Source organism: Sinocyclocheilus anshuiensis, unplaced genomic scaffold, assembly GCF_001515605.1.
Source record: "Sinocyclocheilus anshuiensis isolate Anshui unplaced genomic scaffold, SAMN03320099.WGS_v1.1 scaffold513, whole genome shotgun sequence".
Lineage (NCBI taxonomy): Eukaryota > Metazoa > Chordata > Actinopteri > Cypriniformes > Cyprinidae > Sinocyclocheilus > Sinocyclocheilus anshuiensis.
The window spans coordinates 212,876-233,508 of record NW_015537972.1 but is presented as its reverse complement, the minus strand read 5'-3'; the positions used below and the strand labels follow the sequence as shown (position 1 = coordinate 233,508).

General features: G+C 35.1%; 1 protein-coding gene across 1 annotated transcript; it reads left to right on the top strand.

The window, feature by feature from the left end:
• The first annotated feature begins 1,377 nt into the window (after positions 1–1,377).
• Positions 1,378–9,365, top strand: LOC107670325 (rho-related GTP-binding protein RhoU-like). The gene is made up of 3 exons (XM_016462899.1): positions 1,378–1,764; positions 3,911–3,969; positions 6,809–9,365. The coding sequence occupies exons 1-3, from the start codon at positions 1,506–1,508 to the stop codon at positions 7,262–7,264; spliced, it is 774 nt and encodes a 257-aa protein (XP_016318385.1). The 5' UTR covers positions 1,378–1,505; the 3' UTR covers positions 7,265–9,365.
• Positions 9,366–20,633: the final 11,268 nt, after the last annotated feature.

The window sequence follows — 20,633 nt, the reverse complement described above, 5'->3', positions numbered from 1 at the left end:
TAATTTCAGAAACATATAATTAGTTTAGCATTTATTTACACAGACATTAACTTTCTTTCTCATACAATTTAATGACAAACTATGTCCTTTTAATGAATGTAGATCTGGTCCCATACAGTCAGTTTAATTCAAATTCAACGCATAGCCTATATACAGACACTGTTTCCCTTCATCACTTAACCTGAACCAGTCAGAATGAGATTAGAATATTGTAATCACTTATGCTTATGGAGTTTGTTCAGATGAGGTCACAGCTGACTGCTGTACTTTGGCCAGAAATGTGCTGTCTTTAAGTGCAACTTTCCTATGACCCTTGCCTTTCAGATCTGACCATAAAATCATTTTCAGAGTTTATCACCTGATTATATGCTTTAAAGTGATGAGACCAATTACAGTAGATATGAAGCCTTAACTGGACAAATAATCAGTTTCCCTGAAACATTCTACATTAGCCATCATCTTACATATATACTAACATAAAACTATAGACTCATACTAAGAGTGAAAAGTACTTAAATCATACTGTATGTCAGTTACTCGGCATCCCTTTGTTTCATAATATGTATACATATTATAGATTAATTTCTCAAAATAAATATTAAATAGCTCAGTTGTAAATATTGACCACTAGGTGGCAGAAAAGCTCAATTTAATTCCTAGTCGCCAAAAGGAGAAGGTGAAAGGCATCAATCAGATGTAAATAACGGCACATTATTCAATTCTGATACTAAAGTTTAATACAAATTATCATTATACTGTGCTGTAAATATGAATTATACAGTTTTCCTAAAGGCATTGTTATATTTTATAAATGCAACGTTTTAGTGATTTTTAGTCAACGTTTTTATGTTTTTTGGTCACATTTAACAATCATAAACATAAATGTGCGAGCCCCTAAGTTGCACACTTTCCTCTTAGATTAATGTTTAAAATATTATTTGATGAATCTATGTTTGCAAACCCCTTAAAGTAGAACAGGTGTTCTCTGACCTCAAGAGGACCTGACGATGTTTTATCTCAAAATAAGTTTTGTGAAAATAAAAAGATGCATTAAACAAAAATATACATTACCTTCCACCACACTTAAAAAGCTACAAAGCTGCCTTTCCGTTATGAATGTTTATGCTTGCAATAAATAAGACATAGGCTTAAAATGTAGGACATTATAGCAAAATGAAGGATATGTCATATTGAACAGTGTTAAAGTTGGAGAAGCTCTCTGAAGATACAGAAACAATAGCCTTTTAGATCTATTAACGCACACACTTGCCGTTGTTTCTAGTGGGACAAGCGTCATGAATATGCAAAAGGGAGGAGCTAGTCAAATGAAGGCTGACTATAAAAGCTGCCTCTCTCACTCCTCACCCAGCTGTTGTAGAGTCTGCAAGGCTGTAGTTTTCTGTCGAGCTATTGAGTATTTGGAACGTATGAAATTGCACTGCACCGGATCAAGCGCATTTACGCAGTGCTCATAGTGCACAGTCGTTTTGAGAGGGCTCTTATTGATGTTTTTTTCCTGGGTCACTCCTTTAGGAGTGTGCGGTCCACCTGTCGAGCAGCGCGTCATGGATTACAGTAACCTGATGGCGCCTCCGGTGCCGCCACACAAACCCAGATCCCCCCGGCCTGCGCACTGCCAGGGGCGCCTGTTGAAGTGCGTGTTTCTCGGGGACGGAGCTGTGGGAAAAACCAGCCTGATTGTCAGCTACACGACCAACGGTTATCCAACAAAATACGTACCGACAGCGTTTGACGATTTCTCAGGTGAGTCTTTGGACACGTAATTGTGCGTTGTAGCGCATCAGTTGCAAACAAATGCACGAGCTTTTCATAGAAATAGCTTCACTCTTCCAGCAATTCTGTCAGTGACCATTAGTTCTTTACCTAAAACTGGAGACGTTTTCGCTTTTTGCTTATTTTTAAGTTCTTTTCAATGGATTTATGAAGTTGTTATATTATTGTTGTTATTATGTAACTATTATGTATGTGTTATGTATGTATATATACATACATAAATACATAAATACATACATATATATATATATATATATACATACATACAGTGGTGTGAAAAAGTGTTGGCCCCCTTCCTGATATCTTATTTTTTTGCATGTTTGTCACACTTTAATGTTTCAGATCATCAAACAAATTTAAATATTAGTAAAAGATAACACAAGTGTACATATACATACATATATATATATATACATATATATACATATATATATATATATATATATATACATACATACATACATACACACACTTTTTGCGGTGTATGTTGAACAGTAACCAAAATCGATAAGCTGTAACATGTATAATGTTGAGCTCATAACATATATAATATGGAAGCAAGAAACATTTGACAACCAAGTGCAAGTGCAAAATTTGATTACTGATTTTATTAGTTTTCATAAATATCTGATTGTGTTGCCAAAACGTTGTGAAAGCAGTTGTGAAACAGGAGAGAGGTTTCTTGAAAGTTGATTTTTGGTGCCAATTGCACAATCTTTTGTATGTTTCCTGATATTAGTCAGTTATAGTTCCTTACATTTTAACAGATCCCAAAGCAGTACTTTTGTAGTACTATAACATAATTTTCCATCAAAGAAGGGTTTCATAATTTGTGAATGGACCTCAAACAAGAGCCATTCAGTGGTCAGATCCCACAAGCATGTCTTTGTAATTAGAAAGCCCTTGCACAATAATGCCTGACCTGAAAAGCTGGCCCCTAAAGTTGGGTCCGCTTGTTTGAATGTGTGAGCAGATATTGTTTGCTGGAGCCTGTGATGATGTCACTCTCACTCTCCTGGAACTGATTTGAGAGCAGTTACGCAATTCAACAGGTGGCACTTTGAGGGGGAAGAGCTAGGGCTGAATTAAAGGCAGATCATATGACGGGGATTTGGAGACAATTCCACAATAGGCGCTTGACGAGCACAACACTTTGATGTGACAAACCATCAGCAGGGCCTCAGTGTTACTGTGTTTCATGAGATCACTTTGCATGTTGGAAAAAAAACATTCTCATAGGATTTAACAGCATGTACAGTCCTTCAAAACATGCAAAGTGTGAGATGCTGAGCTGTTTATGAGCTGCAGAAACCCAAATGATATCTGGGCTGTTGATCTATAATATGTACATGAGGGTGTATAAAATATAATAATAATAATAATAATAATAAAGAATAGGAATTATTGGTATTATTATTATAGAATAAGGATATTGAGAATAATTTTTATATTATTATTATTATTATTATTATTATTATTAAAGGGCATGTTATATTAAGATTATTACATTACAGACTGTTATTTGAAAATAATAATAATACTAATAATGTTTATTTATATAATAGTTATATTATTATTATTAGAGACCTTGTTGAGATTATTTTGCACTCCAATATGAAAAAATACACATTGATCCTGAAAATCAAAATAATAAGCAACATAATTTTTATTATTATTATTATTAAGTCTTATATTAAGATTTTATTACAAAAATATATTTAAAATTAAGAATAATGCTGTTGTTGTTATTTATTATTATTATTATTATTATTATTAGGGAATGATGTTTATTTTATAACAAACTGATATTTTAAACATTTATTATTGATAAAAATCTATATAAAATTTAGTTATGAACGTAATATAAAGAGATATATATATAATATATCGATATTAGATATATAGATGCATGTATATATGTGTGTGTGTGTGTTTACATATATATATATATATATATAGTTATATATACTCTTTTCTTTAAAAACCTTAAAATGGTAAAGTCTTAAAGTGGTGCAGGTGTGTTTGTTCACAGTGTCAGGTGACTAAATGGAAACAGGTGCGTGTTTTGGTAGTAAAATGACTCATCCTTTCCCTCTTTTTTTTTTTTTTTCTCCAGCGGTCGTACAGGTGGATGGACAACCAGTGAGACTGCAGCTTTGTGACACTGCAGGACAGGTAAGAATTCCACTGCACCACCTGCATCCTAGTCTCGTACCTCAACTATCCGATGCATCATGCACCCCAAAGAGGAACATCAAATAACTAGATCTTTTTGTTTGGGGCTGGCATTTCTGTCACTCTCTGGAACCACGATTTGGAAATTGGATGACAAAGTGATTGCACGACAAAATCTTAGCAATTATAAGAGCTCGGTCGAGGACGCTATACTGTGAGGAAATCGTAAAGAGAGCAAAAAGAACAATCCTCAAGCTACTGGCACTTCAGTTATTGGATCTCCCTCTCCGTTTCTGAGCCATGCAGGCTTGGACAGGGTATCATGTAACCAGCCGTTTTGCCTTCCAACTGATGTTTGTGATGCCAAATCTTTTTCAGCACTGATTATTTTCAATCTGCAGTTGTGTAACTACCTTCACATATGACTGAAAATCATTTGAAAAGGCCCCTGGCTGTACATTCATTCCGCTTTCCACATTGGAATATTATATTGTTTTGTTGAAGGGTTTTGTGCAAGGCTTTGAACCTCAGAAACTGACACTCCTTTGTCATGCATTACATGAGTTAACAAATAAATGACTCTGCCCTCTTAGTACATAACCTATTAATCCCTTTACTCAATGCAGAGGCAAGCTCAGGCAAACACGGGAAGATAAGAATTCAGTTTCCCAGTTATAGTACGACAGGCTTTCATATAGATTTCAAAGGGAAAGAACAAATGCACTTTGCCCAATACGGAGAAACAAAGGCTAGTATGACAAAAGTCTATTACTTTCAGTTTGGATGTACTTCCATTATGTTGTGCAGGTGTCCATGTCAACAAAAGAAAGCAGTCGTTGTTTGATAGTAAAGTCAATCAGGCGATGTCTGTGCGTCAGTAAGTTGACGTCTATGTACTTTTAAGTGCTTTTTTTATTTGAGTGATAATTGGAGGGCTGGGTAATATGACTGTATAAAACTGACATAGTCACCTGTGTATACCACAGTTCATCTTTCTTAACCCTTAACTGTCACCGTCCCACCTGTGGGACGCTTGGCACTCTTTTTTGTTGTTGTCCTTTTTCTCTATCAAATCCTTTAGTAATCAACATAATATCATATATCATTTGAAAGCTTAGAAGCCCAAGATTCATCCTGTGAAAACCATTTTGAAATCGGACATCGCCTTACCATGGAAATGGTACTTTAAAATCTTTTGGCGGTCTCCTCCCCCTTAGTGGGCGGTCTCAAGTGTCATATTACAAAATGCATTACGCTCTTTTACAATCAAAACTTTTTATAATCTTGACAAAAAACATATCATTGGAAAGGTCTGAGTCTCAGGATTCCATATATGTTATTTTGAGATAGAATTAATATTGACAGAGAAATCTAGACATTTGTGACAGAAAAATGCATTAAAAAATTTTATGGCACCCGGTGGCTGTTTGTGGTATAACGCCCTAAATAAAATCTCACAGGAACCTCAATTATTTTCATATCAACTTCAAATTTGGAACATAACTTATTTAGACATAAGGCTTTAATTTTATACCAATTTTAGAGTAAAACCTGTTATGTAAAATATTTATTATCTATTAAATAAAATAAAATTAATATGGTGCATTTTCTTTACAGTAAATTTAAACTAGCATAACTTTTTGATACTTTAATTCTTTTAAAAAATTCCACTCCTTCTTTAAAAAGAGACCAACCTTATGTCTGTATTCCAAAGTGTTCATATATTACAATAATTTAAGCTGGGATAGTGCACCTGCATGCTTATTTAAAAAAATGGGGGGTGACCGTTAAGGGGTTAATATATGAATCCAAAATATAAAAATCCAACACCAAGCAGAAACAACAACAATAATAATTATTATTATTATTACATTTAATTAATAATAATAATAGTAATCATTTCTAGCTAGTTACTGTAAAAACTACTGCAGTGGCTGTTTAACAGTTATTTATAGATTACTCTAATTGGTGGCTAGAGCATATTACTGTAAAAACTGAAATGATACAGTATATCTAGCTTTACTTATTCTATACAGTAAATGAATTGCTGTAATTACCATATACCATTCATTACACATTCATTAAAAAATTTCATATGAAAATATTTGTGGTAAAATCTTTTACATACATACATTTTATCATTCTTACGTGCATTAAAATCATATTGGTTACACTAAAGAACATAAATTAAAAATAGATTAAAACACAAATTCATGTGCATTCAGTAAGTTTAATGTGTGATGCGTGGTTACTTAATAGTTAAATAGGTAAAAGTAAATTTACCAAAATATATGAAATAATACCATTTCAGTAGCTATTTATTTATTTACAGCATTATTACAGCATATTTTTATTAGCAGTATAGGTTTACCTTCTTTGTTTTCATGTTTCAAATGTTATCTAAATCTTAGCATTTCATAATGAGAAGTAGATGGAGCGTAGACATTGAAAAGGTTTGGCTTCTTATCTGTCAAGCTTAATTGGTGTTTTCAAAGTTTTGAGAGGCCCTGCTCTCCAAAAGCTCAGCAGATTTATACTTTCAATTCATTTGTACAGCATAAATGGGACAGGGTGTGCCAGAGTTGAAAACTTTGGCCGAGTTTAAAAGATTAAAGCGTGCACTGCATGTTCCACATGCAATGTTCTTTGCGAGCGCCAACCTATAATTTCACTTAATTGTTTCAGGGAATTATAAAACACCCCAAGAGCTAGTTAAAGGATTTTATTATTTAAAATAACAATTTGGAATCCCGCAAATGATTTTTGAGAGAGTCCTTGTGTTACGAAACCCTCTAAACATCAGTAATGATACACTTTCCTCTTTCTCTCTCTACCTCAGGATGAATTCGATAAGTTGCGTCACTTCTGCTACACGCGGACTGACGTCCTCCTCCTGTGCTTCAGCGTCGTCAGCCCCGCTTCCTTCCAGAACATCGGTGAAAAATGGGTGCCGGAGATCCGACGGCGTTGTCCGCTCACACCTGTGCTGCTGGTGGGCACCCAGTGCGACCTACGGCAGGACGTCAAGGTCCTCATCGAACTGGCACGGCGCCGAGAGCGACCCGTCCCGGAAGAAGACGCCCGAGCCCTGGCGGACAAAATAGGAGCGGTAGCCTACATAGAATGCTCCTCTCTCACACAGAAAAACCTTAAGGAGGTGTTTGACGCCGCCATCTCCGTCGGGCTCCGACAATCCGATCGAAGATCCAGACGAGAGCGGAAGGTCCACAGTACTGCTGATAAAATGAAAATGCTCTCAAAGTCGTGGTGGAAGAAATATATCTGCATACAGTAGCGAAGATCAAACCCATCTTCTGAGGCATGAACAATGTGATAGACTCTTGTTTAGCGTCATGCTCCTCAAGCGGATGATGGTCAGTTGATAACGAATCAACAAAGGACAGTGTTGCTACTGTAAGGATGATGTGAATGGTTGCAAAAGGTGCAACTAGCTTCCCAATAACCTATGCAGGGCTGTTGCTAAAAGTCACAGGGCTCAGGGTAAAGATTTTCTTCTCTGGGGCCATTGAGTAGATGTAGAGGACCTTATCTGCTATGTTTCCATCCATGTATTTTCATGCAAATTTGGGATATTGCATAAACACGAAATGGAAATTACATAAAAGTTGCACACTAGATCAATTTAGGTTAATATGTCTTTTTATTCAATAAGAAAACATGCATATAAGCTACAATGGAAACACATTTGCGAATTAATGCCTGGTTGCGCAACAAAACTCAAGTGCCTCAACATGTGACTGGGTGACCGATTTCATTGCATACCATTGAAATCATATATTATGTAGGGGGAAAAAAAGTGTTTTTCTTTACGCCAGTTTTACCAGGAATTGACTATTTTGTTCTCTGGAACACATGAAATGGAAATGGTACTTTATTCGCAAATGTTTTATGCAATATTCCAGTCTAATTCGCAAGTTTGAATGCAAACATAGCTACTGAGACTCTTCATCACAAAGCCTGGGATGACATTCCCAGTTGTGCTCCGATAAACAATGCTGACTGTACAGTATGAGCGCTCTAAATGGCTCAACTGGATAGTGAAGAACACTGTTGACCTCTTCCACAGCCAAAACCTTTATGAATTATGATTATGAATTTAAAAATCATTTACTGCTTTTATTTTTTTAACCAAATACAGTGGTGCAGTTTCTATTTATTTACCCATGTCTTCTACCTGAGAAATGCATGTATGAACGTTATGCAGCCACATGTTAATGATGCTAGCATGCTAACACTGGTGACTAAGCCCCCTTGCTGACGTCACAAAGGCAGTCCTGTGGCCGTTTATGCCCACTCTAAGTGGTTCTTCTATCCCATCATGCTGAAGTGTTCAGTCTGTAACTGAACCTACTTGTAACTGTAGTCCACCTTATGATCATTTGGAGTGTAACTGCAAGTCTTTAGTTCCTGGTTAACACAACCGTGAAATGGATGGTGTTCAGTGAACTCTTGTTTACTGTTAGTCACAGAAAGGTGGACCTGTTATCCATAACACATCACCTTTGTATGCCATACAGTGCATTGCACTTGTGATCTCTTGTTAACCCCTATTGCAGTGCTTATATTTGACCTGATTAACACTGACGTGCCATGTTGTAAAAACTCTAGTACAAAGTTCTTTGGCTATGTGGCCTCCTGTTTAACCAGCAGTGATGGAGATGATCAGCCAATGAGATGTTGAATTTGCTTCTCATTATTCAGAAGCCCAATCAGAGTCATTCAGTCAGAGATCCGCCACAAACGACAGAGCGCAACAGTAGGGTTCAGGAAGTAAAAATCCCAATCAACTTTCCCCTTTGTCTCAAATCAAAATTAAGATTCTTTTGTACAGTGAAGATTTCAATATTAACTATCAAATGGCCAGTGAAACAGCAAATTTGTATTTTTTATTTTTTTTTAAGCTGATCCATTTTATATCGTCAAATCAGCAATAAGTTCATTCCATACGCACCATACCATGGTGCAAGGGCCCTCTTGGAATTGCTCCATTTTTGCTCACCTTTTTCTTTAAGATGGAATATTTGGTTCAATTATTTTTCATTATTCTTTATTGCAATGTTTGTATTTTTATTTTATTTTTTTAAGTGGGAAAATGAATAGGGAAGAGACTTCCAGAACCAAGGCCTTAAGCAGTTGGTCACTGTTGTGCTCTGTACATCTATACATCAGGAAGCGGCTTCTGTTTTTATGTACTTTATTGCCGCCACTATAACACTATCAGGGTAATCTACTTTTAGATTTGTACATTTTATGATTGCATTTAATTTTATCTTACTCTATAAACACTCCTGTTTATGGTACTGCGTATATGAGTGTTTTGGTTGCTGACTGCTATCCATGTTTTCCATGGAAAATAAATGTGACATCAATTAAAACCTGAATGTGTCTTGCATTACAGTTAGCATTCAATTAAATCACCTACAACAGCACCATTTATGACTGGGAGCATATTGTAGTACATACTGGGTCAGTTTTGCTTTCATGCTGACTTTAACATGCAATACCTCAGTGATAGCTTTGTTATCATAAACTATATCTGGCAAGCGCATGTTTGTTGCAAAGAGACCATTAGAAATCATTTGAAATCAACTTTGTGCACAAACATCATAAAAGAATGGATTCACAAGTGTTGAGGAAAAAATGTTATACTAAAAGGGAACATTTTAATAATTAGCACATTAGCTATTCCCAGTGAAAATCAAAAACACTGATTGCACTTGCAAGATGTTATCAGATTAGTAACTCTCATGCTATCCAACCAAATTACACGCCAAATAACTAAACAACACAAAGTAACTCGCTAAACCTGCTTATAGCACATTCTTGACTGGACCAGTCTAAACCCTGAAGCCTACATTTGTTCACATTTTTCACAAAGTGACTAGCTAGCTGTTGACAGCCAGAGAACATGGGAAAAAAAACACATGAAGAATATAAGTTTTTGTGCTATTGGAATGTTCTGTGTGGAACGTTAAATGTTCTATGCAAAAATAAATGTAGGTTTTGTTTTGTAATAAATTTGTAAGAAATCTTAGCTAGCTAAGCAGTATAGGTAGGTAAAGTTAATAGACAGTTTCTAAAAAGTGCATTAACACTGTCAAGTATTTGGGTAAATTGCACTATTCAGAGAAAATTTAAAATGAATTATTGGATTGTAAAAAGTTTTAATGGTTGCAGCTTATGCTAATTCCAGTGTTTATACTATTATTTTATTATTAAAATTAGCTGGTTGAATATTGATTATTTTAGAGTTAGTATCTTTGGTTTTTGGCGTTGGTTTGATTTAAAATGTTATGCATAACAGGATTATTTGAGCTGGAAGACTTTACTAGCGCAGGTCACTGGGCCACATGAGAATAAGAGTACTTGCACGGATACAATTCTGATTATGTCTGAAACACTCTCACTGTAACCCATCATTAAGAGGCTTTGTTTTGTCACACAGAAAAGCCAACTGCACAGACAACAGTTTCAGTGAATGCAGTCTGTACCTAATTTAGCATAACTAGCATTCCACTCAGGAATAAACAACAGTTCCTCTCAAACCATAATGTGTACTTTTACAACGCAAGATAGACAGTTTGATATGGTAGTGCTCAGACGGTCTTGTGGTTGAAAGAAGATATCACAGTTAGCACATTCCACACATCCTAAAAGAAAAAAGAGGATTTTCAATAAACGTCCCTTAAGGACTGTCTAAGATGTCTAAATGGAATGGCCAGTGAAACAGCAAATTTGTATTTTTTATTTTTTTTTAAGCTGATCCATTTTATATCGTCAAATCAGCAATAAGTTCATTCCATACGCACCATACCATGGTGCAAGGGCCCTCTTGGAATTGCTCCATTTTTGCTCACCTTTTTCTTTAAGATGGAATATTTGGTTCAATTCTTTTTCATTATTCTTTATTGCAATGTTTGTATTTTTATTTTATTTTTTTAAGTGGGAAAATGAATAGGGAAGAGACTTCCAGAACCAAGGCCTTAAGCAGTTGGTCACTGTTGTGCTCTGTACATCTATACATCAGGAAGCGGCTTCTGTTTTTATGTACTTTATTGCCGCCACTATAACACTATCAGGGTAATCTACTTTTAGATTTGTACATTTTATGATTGCATTTAATTTTATCTTACTCTATAAACACTCCTGTTTATGGTACTGCGTATATGAGTGTTTTGGTTGCTGACTGCTATCCATGTTTTCCATGGAAAATAAATGTGACATCAATTAAAACCTGAATGTGTCTTGCATTACAGTTAGCATTCAATTAAATCACCTACAACAGCACCATTTATGACTGGGAGCATATTGTAGTACATACTGGGTCAGTTTTGCTTTCATGCTGACTTTAACATGCAATACCTCAGTGATAGCTTTGTTATCATAAACTATATCTGGCAAGCGCATGTTTGTTGCAAAGAGACCATTAGAAATCATTTGAAATCAACTTTGTGCACAAACATCATAAAAGAATGGATTCACAAGTGTTGAGGAAAAAATGTTATACTAAAAGGGAACATTTTAATAATTAGCACATTAGCTATTCCCAGTGAAAATCAAAAACACTGATTGCACTTGCAAGATGTTATCAGATTAGTAACTCTCATGCTATCCAACCAAATTACACGCCAAATAACTAAACAACACAAAGTAACTCGCTAAACCTGCTTATAGCACATTCTTGACTGGACCAGTCTAAACCCTGAAGCCTACATTTGTTCACATTTTTCACAAAGTGACTAGCTAGCTGTTGACAGCCAGAGAACATGGGAAAAAAAACACATGAAGAATATAAGTTTTTGTGCTATTGGAATGTTCTGTGTGGAACGTTAAATGTTCTATGCAAAAATAAATGTAGGTTTTGTTTTGTAATAAATTTGTAAGAAATCTTAGCTAGCTAAGCAGTATAGGTAGGTAAAGTTAATAGACAGTTTCTAAAAAGTGCATTAACACTGTCAAGTATTTGGGTAAATTGCACTATTCAGAGAAAATTTAAAATGAATTATTGGATTGTAAAAAGTTTTAATGGTTGCAGCTTATGCTAATTCCAGTGTTTATACTATTATTTTATTATTAAAATTAGCTGGTTGAATATTGATTATTTTAGAGTTAGTATCTTTGGTTTTTGGCGTTGGTTTGATTTAAAATGTTATGCATAACAGGATTATTTGAGCTGGAAGACTTTACTAGCGCAGGTCACTGGGCCACATGAGAATAAGAGTACTTGCACGGATACAATTCTGATTATGTCTGAAACACTCTCACTGTAACCCATCATTAAGAGGCTTTGTTTTGTCACACAGAAAAGCCAACTGCACAGACAACAGTTTCAGTGAATGCAGTCTGTACCTAATTTAGCATAACTAGCATTCCACTCAGGAATAAACAACAGTTCCTCTCAAACCATAATGTGTACTTTTACAACGCAAGATAGACAGTTTGATATGGTAGTGCTCAGACGGTCTTGTGGTTGAAAGAAGATATCACAGTTAGCACATTCCACACATCCTAAAAGAAAAAAGAGGATTTTCAATAAACGTCCCTTAAGGACTGTCTAAGATGTCTAAATGGAGTTTGGTCAGAAAGAAACAACACATTTCATAATCATTTCTGACTGAAAAAAAGGTCATGTTGTGGTTGAAATCATCCGAACACGGAGATTTTAAACGACAACTTTCGCAAGGGTCTTAAAATGAACAATAGCAGACCCGAACGCAGATCATGTGACCTTGGTGTGACCAATGCTTGGTCAATCGTCTTTCACACATCTTATGTAATTTCTGGGAACATTTAGGTAACTGAAATGCTTGAACTTTGACATATCCTGAAATGGACTTTGGTGGTGAGTTATGACGACTTGACGTCATGGTTAGAATCTGTCACTGTGGTCACAATGGCAATAATATACGGTTCCAGAGATGTGCAGGAGTTTAACAGCAAATTGGCGCAAATCCTTTCTGCCTGTTGATGTGATTTGTTCTGGAATGTGTGTGTAATTGTGCACAGCCTAAAGTCTCTTGTAATGTGTGTGTGACGCAATATGTAGGGCCCCTTTAGCGGCAGTGTGGTCTCATTTGAAGCACTGGTACTGACACAAAACTGCTTTTAATGTATGTCTGGAAGCTTGAGGGAACATTGCTTAAGATAAATTAAATCTCATTACACACATAGTGATGGTTTTCTAAAGGCCAACCCATTTCCTGTCATAATTAGTGGTGTTTACAAGGCAAGCATCATTATTAGAATCACTCATATTTAGAACAAAATGGAATAAAATTTAATACATTTCTGTCATTATTTACTTGACTTTGATGTCGCTCCAAACCTGTGTAATTTTCTGCAGTGGAGGGTGAAATTAGAGTTTTATAACTGCTATTTTCATTAAATGAAAATAAATGGTGACCAAGACTTTCAACCTTCAAAGGGTTTAAATGGTTTTTAAAGTTGAATTGCTTGACTTCTCTTAAGCACAGCATTTTTAGAGCGCAGTGTCAACGATCAACAATGGTGAAATATGTCCATCTAGCGAGCAGGGCAATGCAAAAATCATCAGCAGGTGGTCATTTTTGCATTTAAAACCATGATACACAGGGCAGTGGCATGAAAACCCATCTGGATATGTACTTTTTAATAAGGTCAACTACTTTCAGCAACACAAGACACTGTAGAAGACACTAGATGTACATACAATGGTCAAATGCTTCTGTCCATTGCATGTTACATAGAAAAACAATGGAAATATAGTGCAGTGAAATGCAAAAATGTAAGACGCGGGGCACTGGAATGTTTTTTTTTTTTTAAGTCCAACTTCTTTTAACTCGAGAGCTGCATTTTTACAATGCAATGGCATGTGTGAGACACTGCAAAAGACACAAGTGCAGCAAAATTTGAAATGTGGAATGCAAAAAATGTGCTTTATGACATCAAATGTCATTCGTTTTTTTGTGTGTGAAATGTGCAACATTTAAATATATATGCTCAAATCACACAAATGAAAAATAGCATCTTAAATAGTGAAGAATAAATAAGTACTTACAGTCAGTAAAGGGATAGTTCACCCAAAAAAGAAAATTCTGTCATTGTTTACACACAATGTTATTCCATTTTATTCCAAACCTGATTTTTTCTTTTACAGAGCACAAGAGAAGGTCTTACAGTCCAAACTATTTTGGACCCCATTAATTTTCACAATGTTTTCAAAAAAAAATTAAAAATTAAAAAAACACATTCGCTCACATTTTCTTCACAAATCTAGTTATTTAAATCTATCATCATGTTTGAGATGGTTTTTGAAACGGAGACAGACTTTTTTTGTAGTGACAGTTTTTGTAGTGACTTAATGTTGATATGATTGTTTGATAACCCCTGATAAATTGCTTCATAGTTTCATTGGCAGGAGTTTTGAATTCCTGCCATATACAAGAGGCCATAAAAACCCATCAGTCTTTGGCACACAGACTCACACATGCAGGCACAATGTGTTTGGGTCTCACATCAGGCTGTGTTTCCCTGTCTTTTGTCAACATGGCTGGAGGGAGTGACACGTTTAACTTGCATATAGTCAAATGGTCAATGCCACTGCGAGGAAACCTCAATGATGTTTCTCTGCAAGAATTTATTTCTTTTTTAAAAAATCATTCTGTACTATACAGATATACTATATACTGTATATAAATGACCTTTTTGTTTCAGAAGAAAATATGAGTGTAGTTTGCTGGTACAAAACTTGTCACCACAGTGCTTGGGTGGTTTCCAGAGCATTGCTGTGTTGTTACTTCAGTGTTTTAGGCAGTTGCTATACTGGCCCAAGTCCAAAGATAATATATAATATAATATATATAATATAATATAATATAATATAATATAATATAATAATTTTATTTATTTATATCTCACAATAAAAATTGTGAGAAGTAAAAACAGACACAAATGAGACAATTGCTGGCATACAATAAGAGCACAAAGCTGTAAAATGGATGTGGATAGCATAGCTCACATAACTTGCTTTTGGAACAGTTAATTGAGAAATGTTTGAGTTCATCTTGAGAAGTCCAACTTTTGACTGAGACTCTGAGTACAGTTTCTTTCTTCTGAAACTCCAGAGAAGATGCATGTGAAATTTTCAGCCTTATTTTTCTTGGTAGAAACATCTAATTTGTGTTTGGAAAAAGCAAATATTAAAGATACTAGATATCGATATTAAAGTGATTTAATTTCCCCCCCTTTTAGATAACATTCATCAAAGCCTTATTCTTCTGACTGGCTCAATGGAAACATGGTTTAGTTAATATTCAATGACCTACTGATTTTATTTCTCCTTGCGTCATTCTGTTCTCTCTCTCCCTCTCTCCATTCCTCCCTCATTCAGTTTGTTGGTTTTCGTCCATTGTTGACGGTCTCTAGGCTGCTCTTTGATCTCACACATGATGACTGATAGCACCTCAGCTCCTGCAAAGTTCCCGATGCCCTCGAGACATTCTCCTCTGTTTGTGAATCAAGCTAAAGGACTGCCTTTGTTGCACAAACCAAACCATTGATCATGTGTTGGTGTATTCTGAAACACGCAAGCTAAACATTGACCAGCCGCAAGTCAATTCCTTATCATCACCCCTTTCACCCGAAGTGTGCTGTCATGTGCTGGTTCATTCACAAAAGATATAGGCCATGCTGATGAAAGAGTTACTCGGGATCTTGCGGTTTCAGTGAATCACTGGGGATCTGCCAGGTTTGAATGGGTAAAGCTCTACACTTCATTGAAAAAATGGCCTGGTCGTAATTATAACCATTAAAACTACACTTTCTTATTTCTTAATGGGGTTCTTCCAGAAATTAAAGTAAGAGGTCCCATGCTAGATGTTTTGGGTACTGTGAGACAAATACCATCATTGCGAGTGGGGGAGGAACTCTGTGTCCTTGGCGCTGAATAACCCACTTAAACGCAGGATTAGCTGTTCTGGATCAGAACCCAGCAGGATGGTTTATGACATGTTCAGACCGGAGTGGGCTTTTTGTTACGTAAGCGTGGACATCTCCCTATGTGCAGCTCTTCATGCCGTTCTCAGTAACTGGGATTTATCTGTTTGTGAGATAACACATGTAGAACTGCTTGACTTCACTCTTCACATCGCAACAAGACGCAGATAAAACAAACGGTTGGTACCGGCAACAAGTACAAACTTGCAACCTAAGGAGTTCCTTAGTGAAGTCCTTATTATTTATGAATAAAATATTCTGAACAGAGTTGGGTATAATGCGTTACACAGTAAACTGTAATCGAATTACTTTTCCTGGTAACGCAGTAATGTAATGCGTTACATTATAAATTTATGTAACTTGATTACAGTTACTAATGTCAATCAAATTGCGTTACTTAAGTTGCAAATGCAGTGTTAAAAATATGAAGTAAAAATCATGTTTTGCACGTCAGTATGCCCTTTCATAAATCACCGGAGATTGCGAGCTAAAATGCAGATGAGTCCTACAACATTTAGATGCAATGACAGGTTGCCTATCATACTTAAATGTTGCACTCGATTTAACATATTTTAGTCTGGCATTATAGATTGGGAAAAGTTCAACAAGTGAATGTGTACAAGTTTATGTCACAGTAACACATAAGTAAAAATAAATGACTCATCAGAACGAGATCCTCCACTGGATTAAGCCGCGTCGCATCGCATTCTTCTTCTGAGGTAAATTCAAGGCTTATTCCTCACAGCGCGTCTTCTTCCAAAAACGAAAATTGGCCGAGTAGCTCATCTCAAGCTTGGTTTCACGTGGACGATTACCTTATAGAGCGCAATGAGTGTGGACATGATCACATTATAGATGAGCTCAGACTGGAAAGACTGTACCTCGCGTTGGTTTCATACGGATTATTTTATCAGAGAATATTTGTTTTTGACATGCCTTACTTCATTTGAAAATAGACACTTCAAGCTTTCTTTAGATATTTTTCTCATGTCATCTTCGTTCATTTTAGTGACTCGTTTCAGGAAGATATAAGATATAGGTTTGATAACTTGGAAAGTAAAGTAAACTTGAAAATAACCTGAAAGTAAAGTAATTAGTAATCTGATTACTTTTTAAATGCAGTAATGTAATCAAATTACAATTTGAAAGAAGTAATTAGTAATTTGTAGTGGATTACTTTTTTTGAGTAATTTACCCAACACTGGTGCCTAATATTCTATATTTCATAAAAAAAATTATTAATTATAAAAATTAATTATTTTCAAGAAATCATATTATCTGATTTAAGGCCTAATGTGTCAAGGCTTTTTTTGTGCCAAAATGGGTAACAGCGACAAAAACTAGAAAATATTATTGCACCAAGCTACGCTATATTTAGAGTATAAGCTACACTATATGTAGGGGAAAATTTTGTATCACTGATCACTGTAACGTGTTTTCCTATAACAGAGTTATAGTTTGAGGTCCATATAATTACAAACATAATTTAAAAACTGACAAATACTGCAAAAAAAAAAAAACTTGATTGAGATCATTCCCTAAGGTATACAGAGCCCATAAAATAATGAGACTGAAAGAAAAAAAATTTAAATGCTTTTCACAAAACTTAGCATTTAAATATATATATATGTACATGTATATGTATATGTATACAGTGAAAACATTATATTTAAATTAAAATAAAAGCAAAACAGAGGTATAAATATAACAAAGAGGTATATAAATATAGTCATACATATAGTATAATTAATAAAAACCTATTAAAATGTCATTTTTAATGAATAGGGACAGGAACATTGGTTGATATTCTGATGAAAATTGCATTTAAAAATAAATTAAAAAATGTAAAAAAAAAAAAAAAAAGCTGTTGGTTAATGCACACATCTACTGTATATGTCTATTCATTCATTCAGTTCTTCCCTCATTAGTTCATTCCTTCATTAATTCAGTCGTTCATTTGTTCAATTATTAATTCAATTATTTGTTTGTTCATTAATTCATGTATTCACATACTAATTTTATACAATACTAGCACAAGCACTTCACCATGTTGCACATTATCTTTTCTGCTTCAGAATGTGTTTGTCTCAATAATTAGGAAAAAGCACAATCTGCTTGCAAAGATCTGATGTTTTCCATTCACAGATTTTGTTTGAATTTGAAAATAGCTTTAATATTGCAGCTTCCTATTTCACAATATGATGATCTAATGCATGAGGCTACAAATGAAACACAAAGCTTCTTCCTTGTACATCCCTCTTTTGATGCTGATGGGCTTGTCCCTCTGTACTGGCCATAGCCAGCCGCTCAGGTATGTAGTGAGCTCACACAGAGTCCTTGTTTGCTCATATAGGTCAAATGCTAAGTGAACTGTGGTGGTGATTGATGAGGAAATCAATCCATGGCTGTTAAGTCCAATTGTGCTTCTGTGTGTATATAATGTCTCCGCCATGATGCTGCCCAACATGTTGTTGCGGTAGCATGCATCGCCCCTCAAATGAGCCCGCTAATCATTTCCACTTTCAGCCTTTTATAGCTGCGGAAGCCATTAGTGCTGTCTGCTTGAGGCTCAGCAGTCTCACTAGAAGCCAGTGGCTAGTGACCCAGGTCTATAACCAGTGTCCTAGCCTTTTAAAACTTAAGAGAGAGGGGCGCTAACCTTTAACCTGCCTGCCTCACCTCCCACAACCAGAGCTCCCCCTGCTCCGGGACAGGATGTGCCCTCACCGGTAGCATGGTTGGAGGCCCTTGGACAGAGACACTGTCCAGACAGCATGTCTGCTTTAAACATAAAGACTTCGTTAGGGAAAAGTGACGGTTTGGAGAAGGTGTTTATGTTTAGAGAGGTGGTTAATAAACCTGCTAGAATGAATAAAAGATGTGTGAGGTCGAAAAGATCTACAACTATTAATAACAAATTCTATATGTACACTGGTAAAAAAAAAAAATACAAACTAAAATGGACAGCTGTGAAGGCCAGAATACTGTACAAAATACAGTAAAAATTTACACATTTACAGAAAAACCTGTAAATCTTACAGTTTACAAAGTGTACAAAGGAAAAAACAAAAATAAAAGAGTAAATCCAACAACTTTTACTTCCAAAAACTATACATTAGATTGATCAACAGTTTTTCACAGTAATGCATAAAAATGGTTTTACTGTAAGTTTTTTAGTCTTTTGCTATTAAATTCCAATTATTTTAGTACTTCAAGTTAAGCTAAAGTAAAATATGAAATAATGCATTGGCAACTAGCTGAAATAAAATAAGTTTAAGATTGTTATATTTTATCTCAGTTATCTCAGTTTATATTTATTTTATAATCATACATTTCAGTTGACATTTATTTTATAATCACTTTATTTACAGGTGCATCTCAATAAAATAGAATGTCGTGGAAAAGTTCATTTATTTCAGTAATTCAACTCAAATTGTGAAAATAAATTCTCCATGCCATGCCGAATTGAGGCAGTAATTAAAGCAAAAGGAGCCCCTACCAAGTATTGAGTACATGTACAGTAAATGAACATACTTTCCAGAAGGCCAACAATTCACTTATGAAGTATTCTAATTTGTTGAGATAGTGAATTGGTGGGTTTTTGTTAAATGTGAGCCTAAATCATCACAATTAAAAGAACCAAAGACTTAAACTACTTCAGTCTGTGTGCATTGAATTTATTTAATACACGAGTTTCACAATTTGAGTTGAATTACTGAAATAAATGAACTTTTCCACGACATTCTAATTTATTGAGATGCACCTGTAAGTGATGCAGTATTTTAGTTTTAAAACTAGTTTGAATTAACAATTATCAGATTAAAGAAAAAAAGAAAAAAAAAAAGGTATTTAATAGTGTGGGAAAATATGACTGCTTCACTATTTATTAATATGTGAAAAACGTTTCTCTGCCAAATTAAAGTCATGGTCAATAAGTCTCTTAAAATATCAGATAAGGTTAGTTCAGGTTGTAAAATTTCAAATGTCATGTAGTGCAACTCTACAGAAACATAATAATATTTTTGAATAAACAAATAAATAATTATTAAAAACGGAAGTTGGTTTAGAGAATACGGGAAGTTATAATTTAGAAAAAGGGCTACTTTTAATCTAGAGTGTATGATCTGATATTGATGTTCTGAACATTTTTTAGTTATGCATAATTCCTGTACTTCCATTTGTAGCACTTCATAATTTTGATGACTTATCTAAACTGTAAAATATAGTAATAATATATCAGTATATATGCCTAATTGTTGTGTAACTGCTGTACATTTTTGCACGGATGTTCTGTCAGACGTTTAGTTTCTGGTTAGGGTGGATAGAGCAGATGAACACAGTTTGTATTATTGTTCTGCTGTCTCTCATCCCAGTGCACACACTAAGTCTCTCCCCCGCTCATGAACCCTCCCACGTTCAGTTTCGGCCTTTGAATGCTGCTAGTCATTGCCAGTACGGAACATATGAACAAAATCCCTTGTTCTTCTTGTTTGTTCATTATGCAACTGGTCGATGTGAATCCATATAATTCATTTGCTTTTAACTGCTCTCTTCTCTGACTGTTGACAGAGACATTAGTGCAGAGAGAAAGAGATCTTTTCCATTCCAAGAGTGGGTGTGTGTGTTCACATCAAAGAGCTCTTCACTGCATTGTGCTCAGTGCTCTAAAT

Excerpts from the sequence above, each read along its gene's own strand:
- LOC107670325 (XM_016462899.1), top strand. The coding sequence starts at position 1,506 with ATGTTTTTTTCCTGGGTCACTCCTTTAGGAGTGTGCGGTCCACCTGTC. Across the intron at positions 1,765-3,910 it reads AGCGTTTGACGATTTCTCAG|CGGTCGTACAGGTGGATGGA; the intron begins GTGAGTCTTTGG and ends TTTTTTCTCCAG. Across the intron at positions 3,970-6,808 it reads TTTGTGACACTGCAGGACAG|GATGAATTCGATAAGTTGCG; the intron begins GTAAGAATTCCA and ends TCTCTACCTCAG.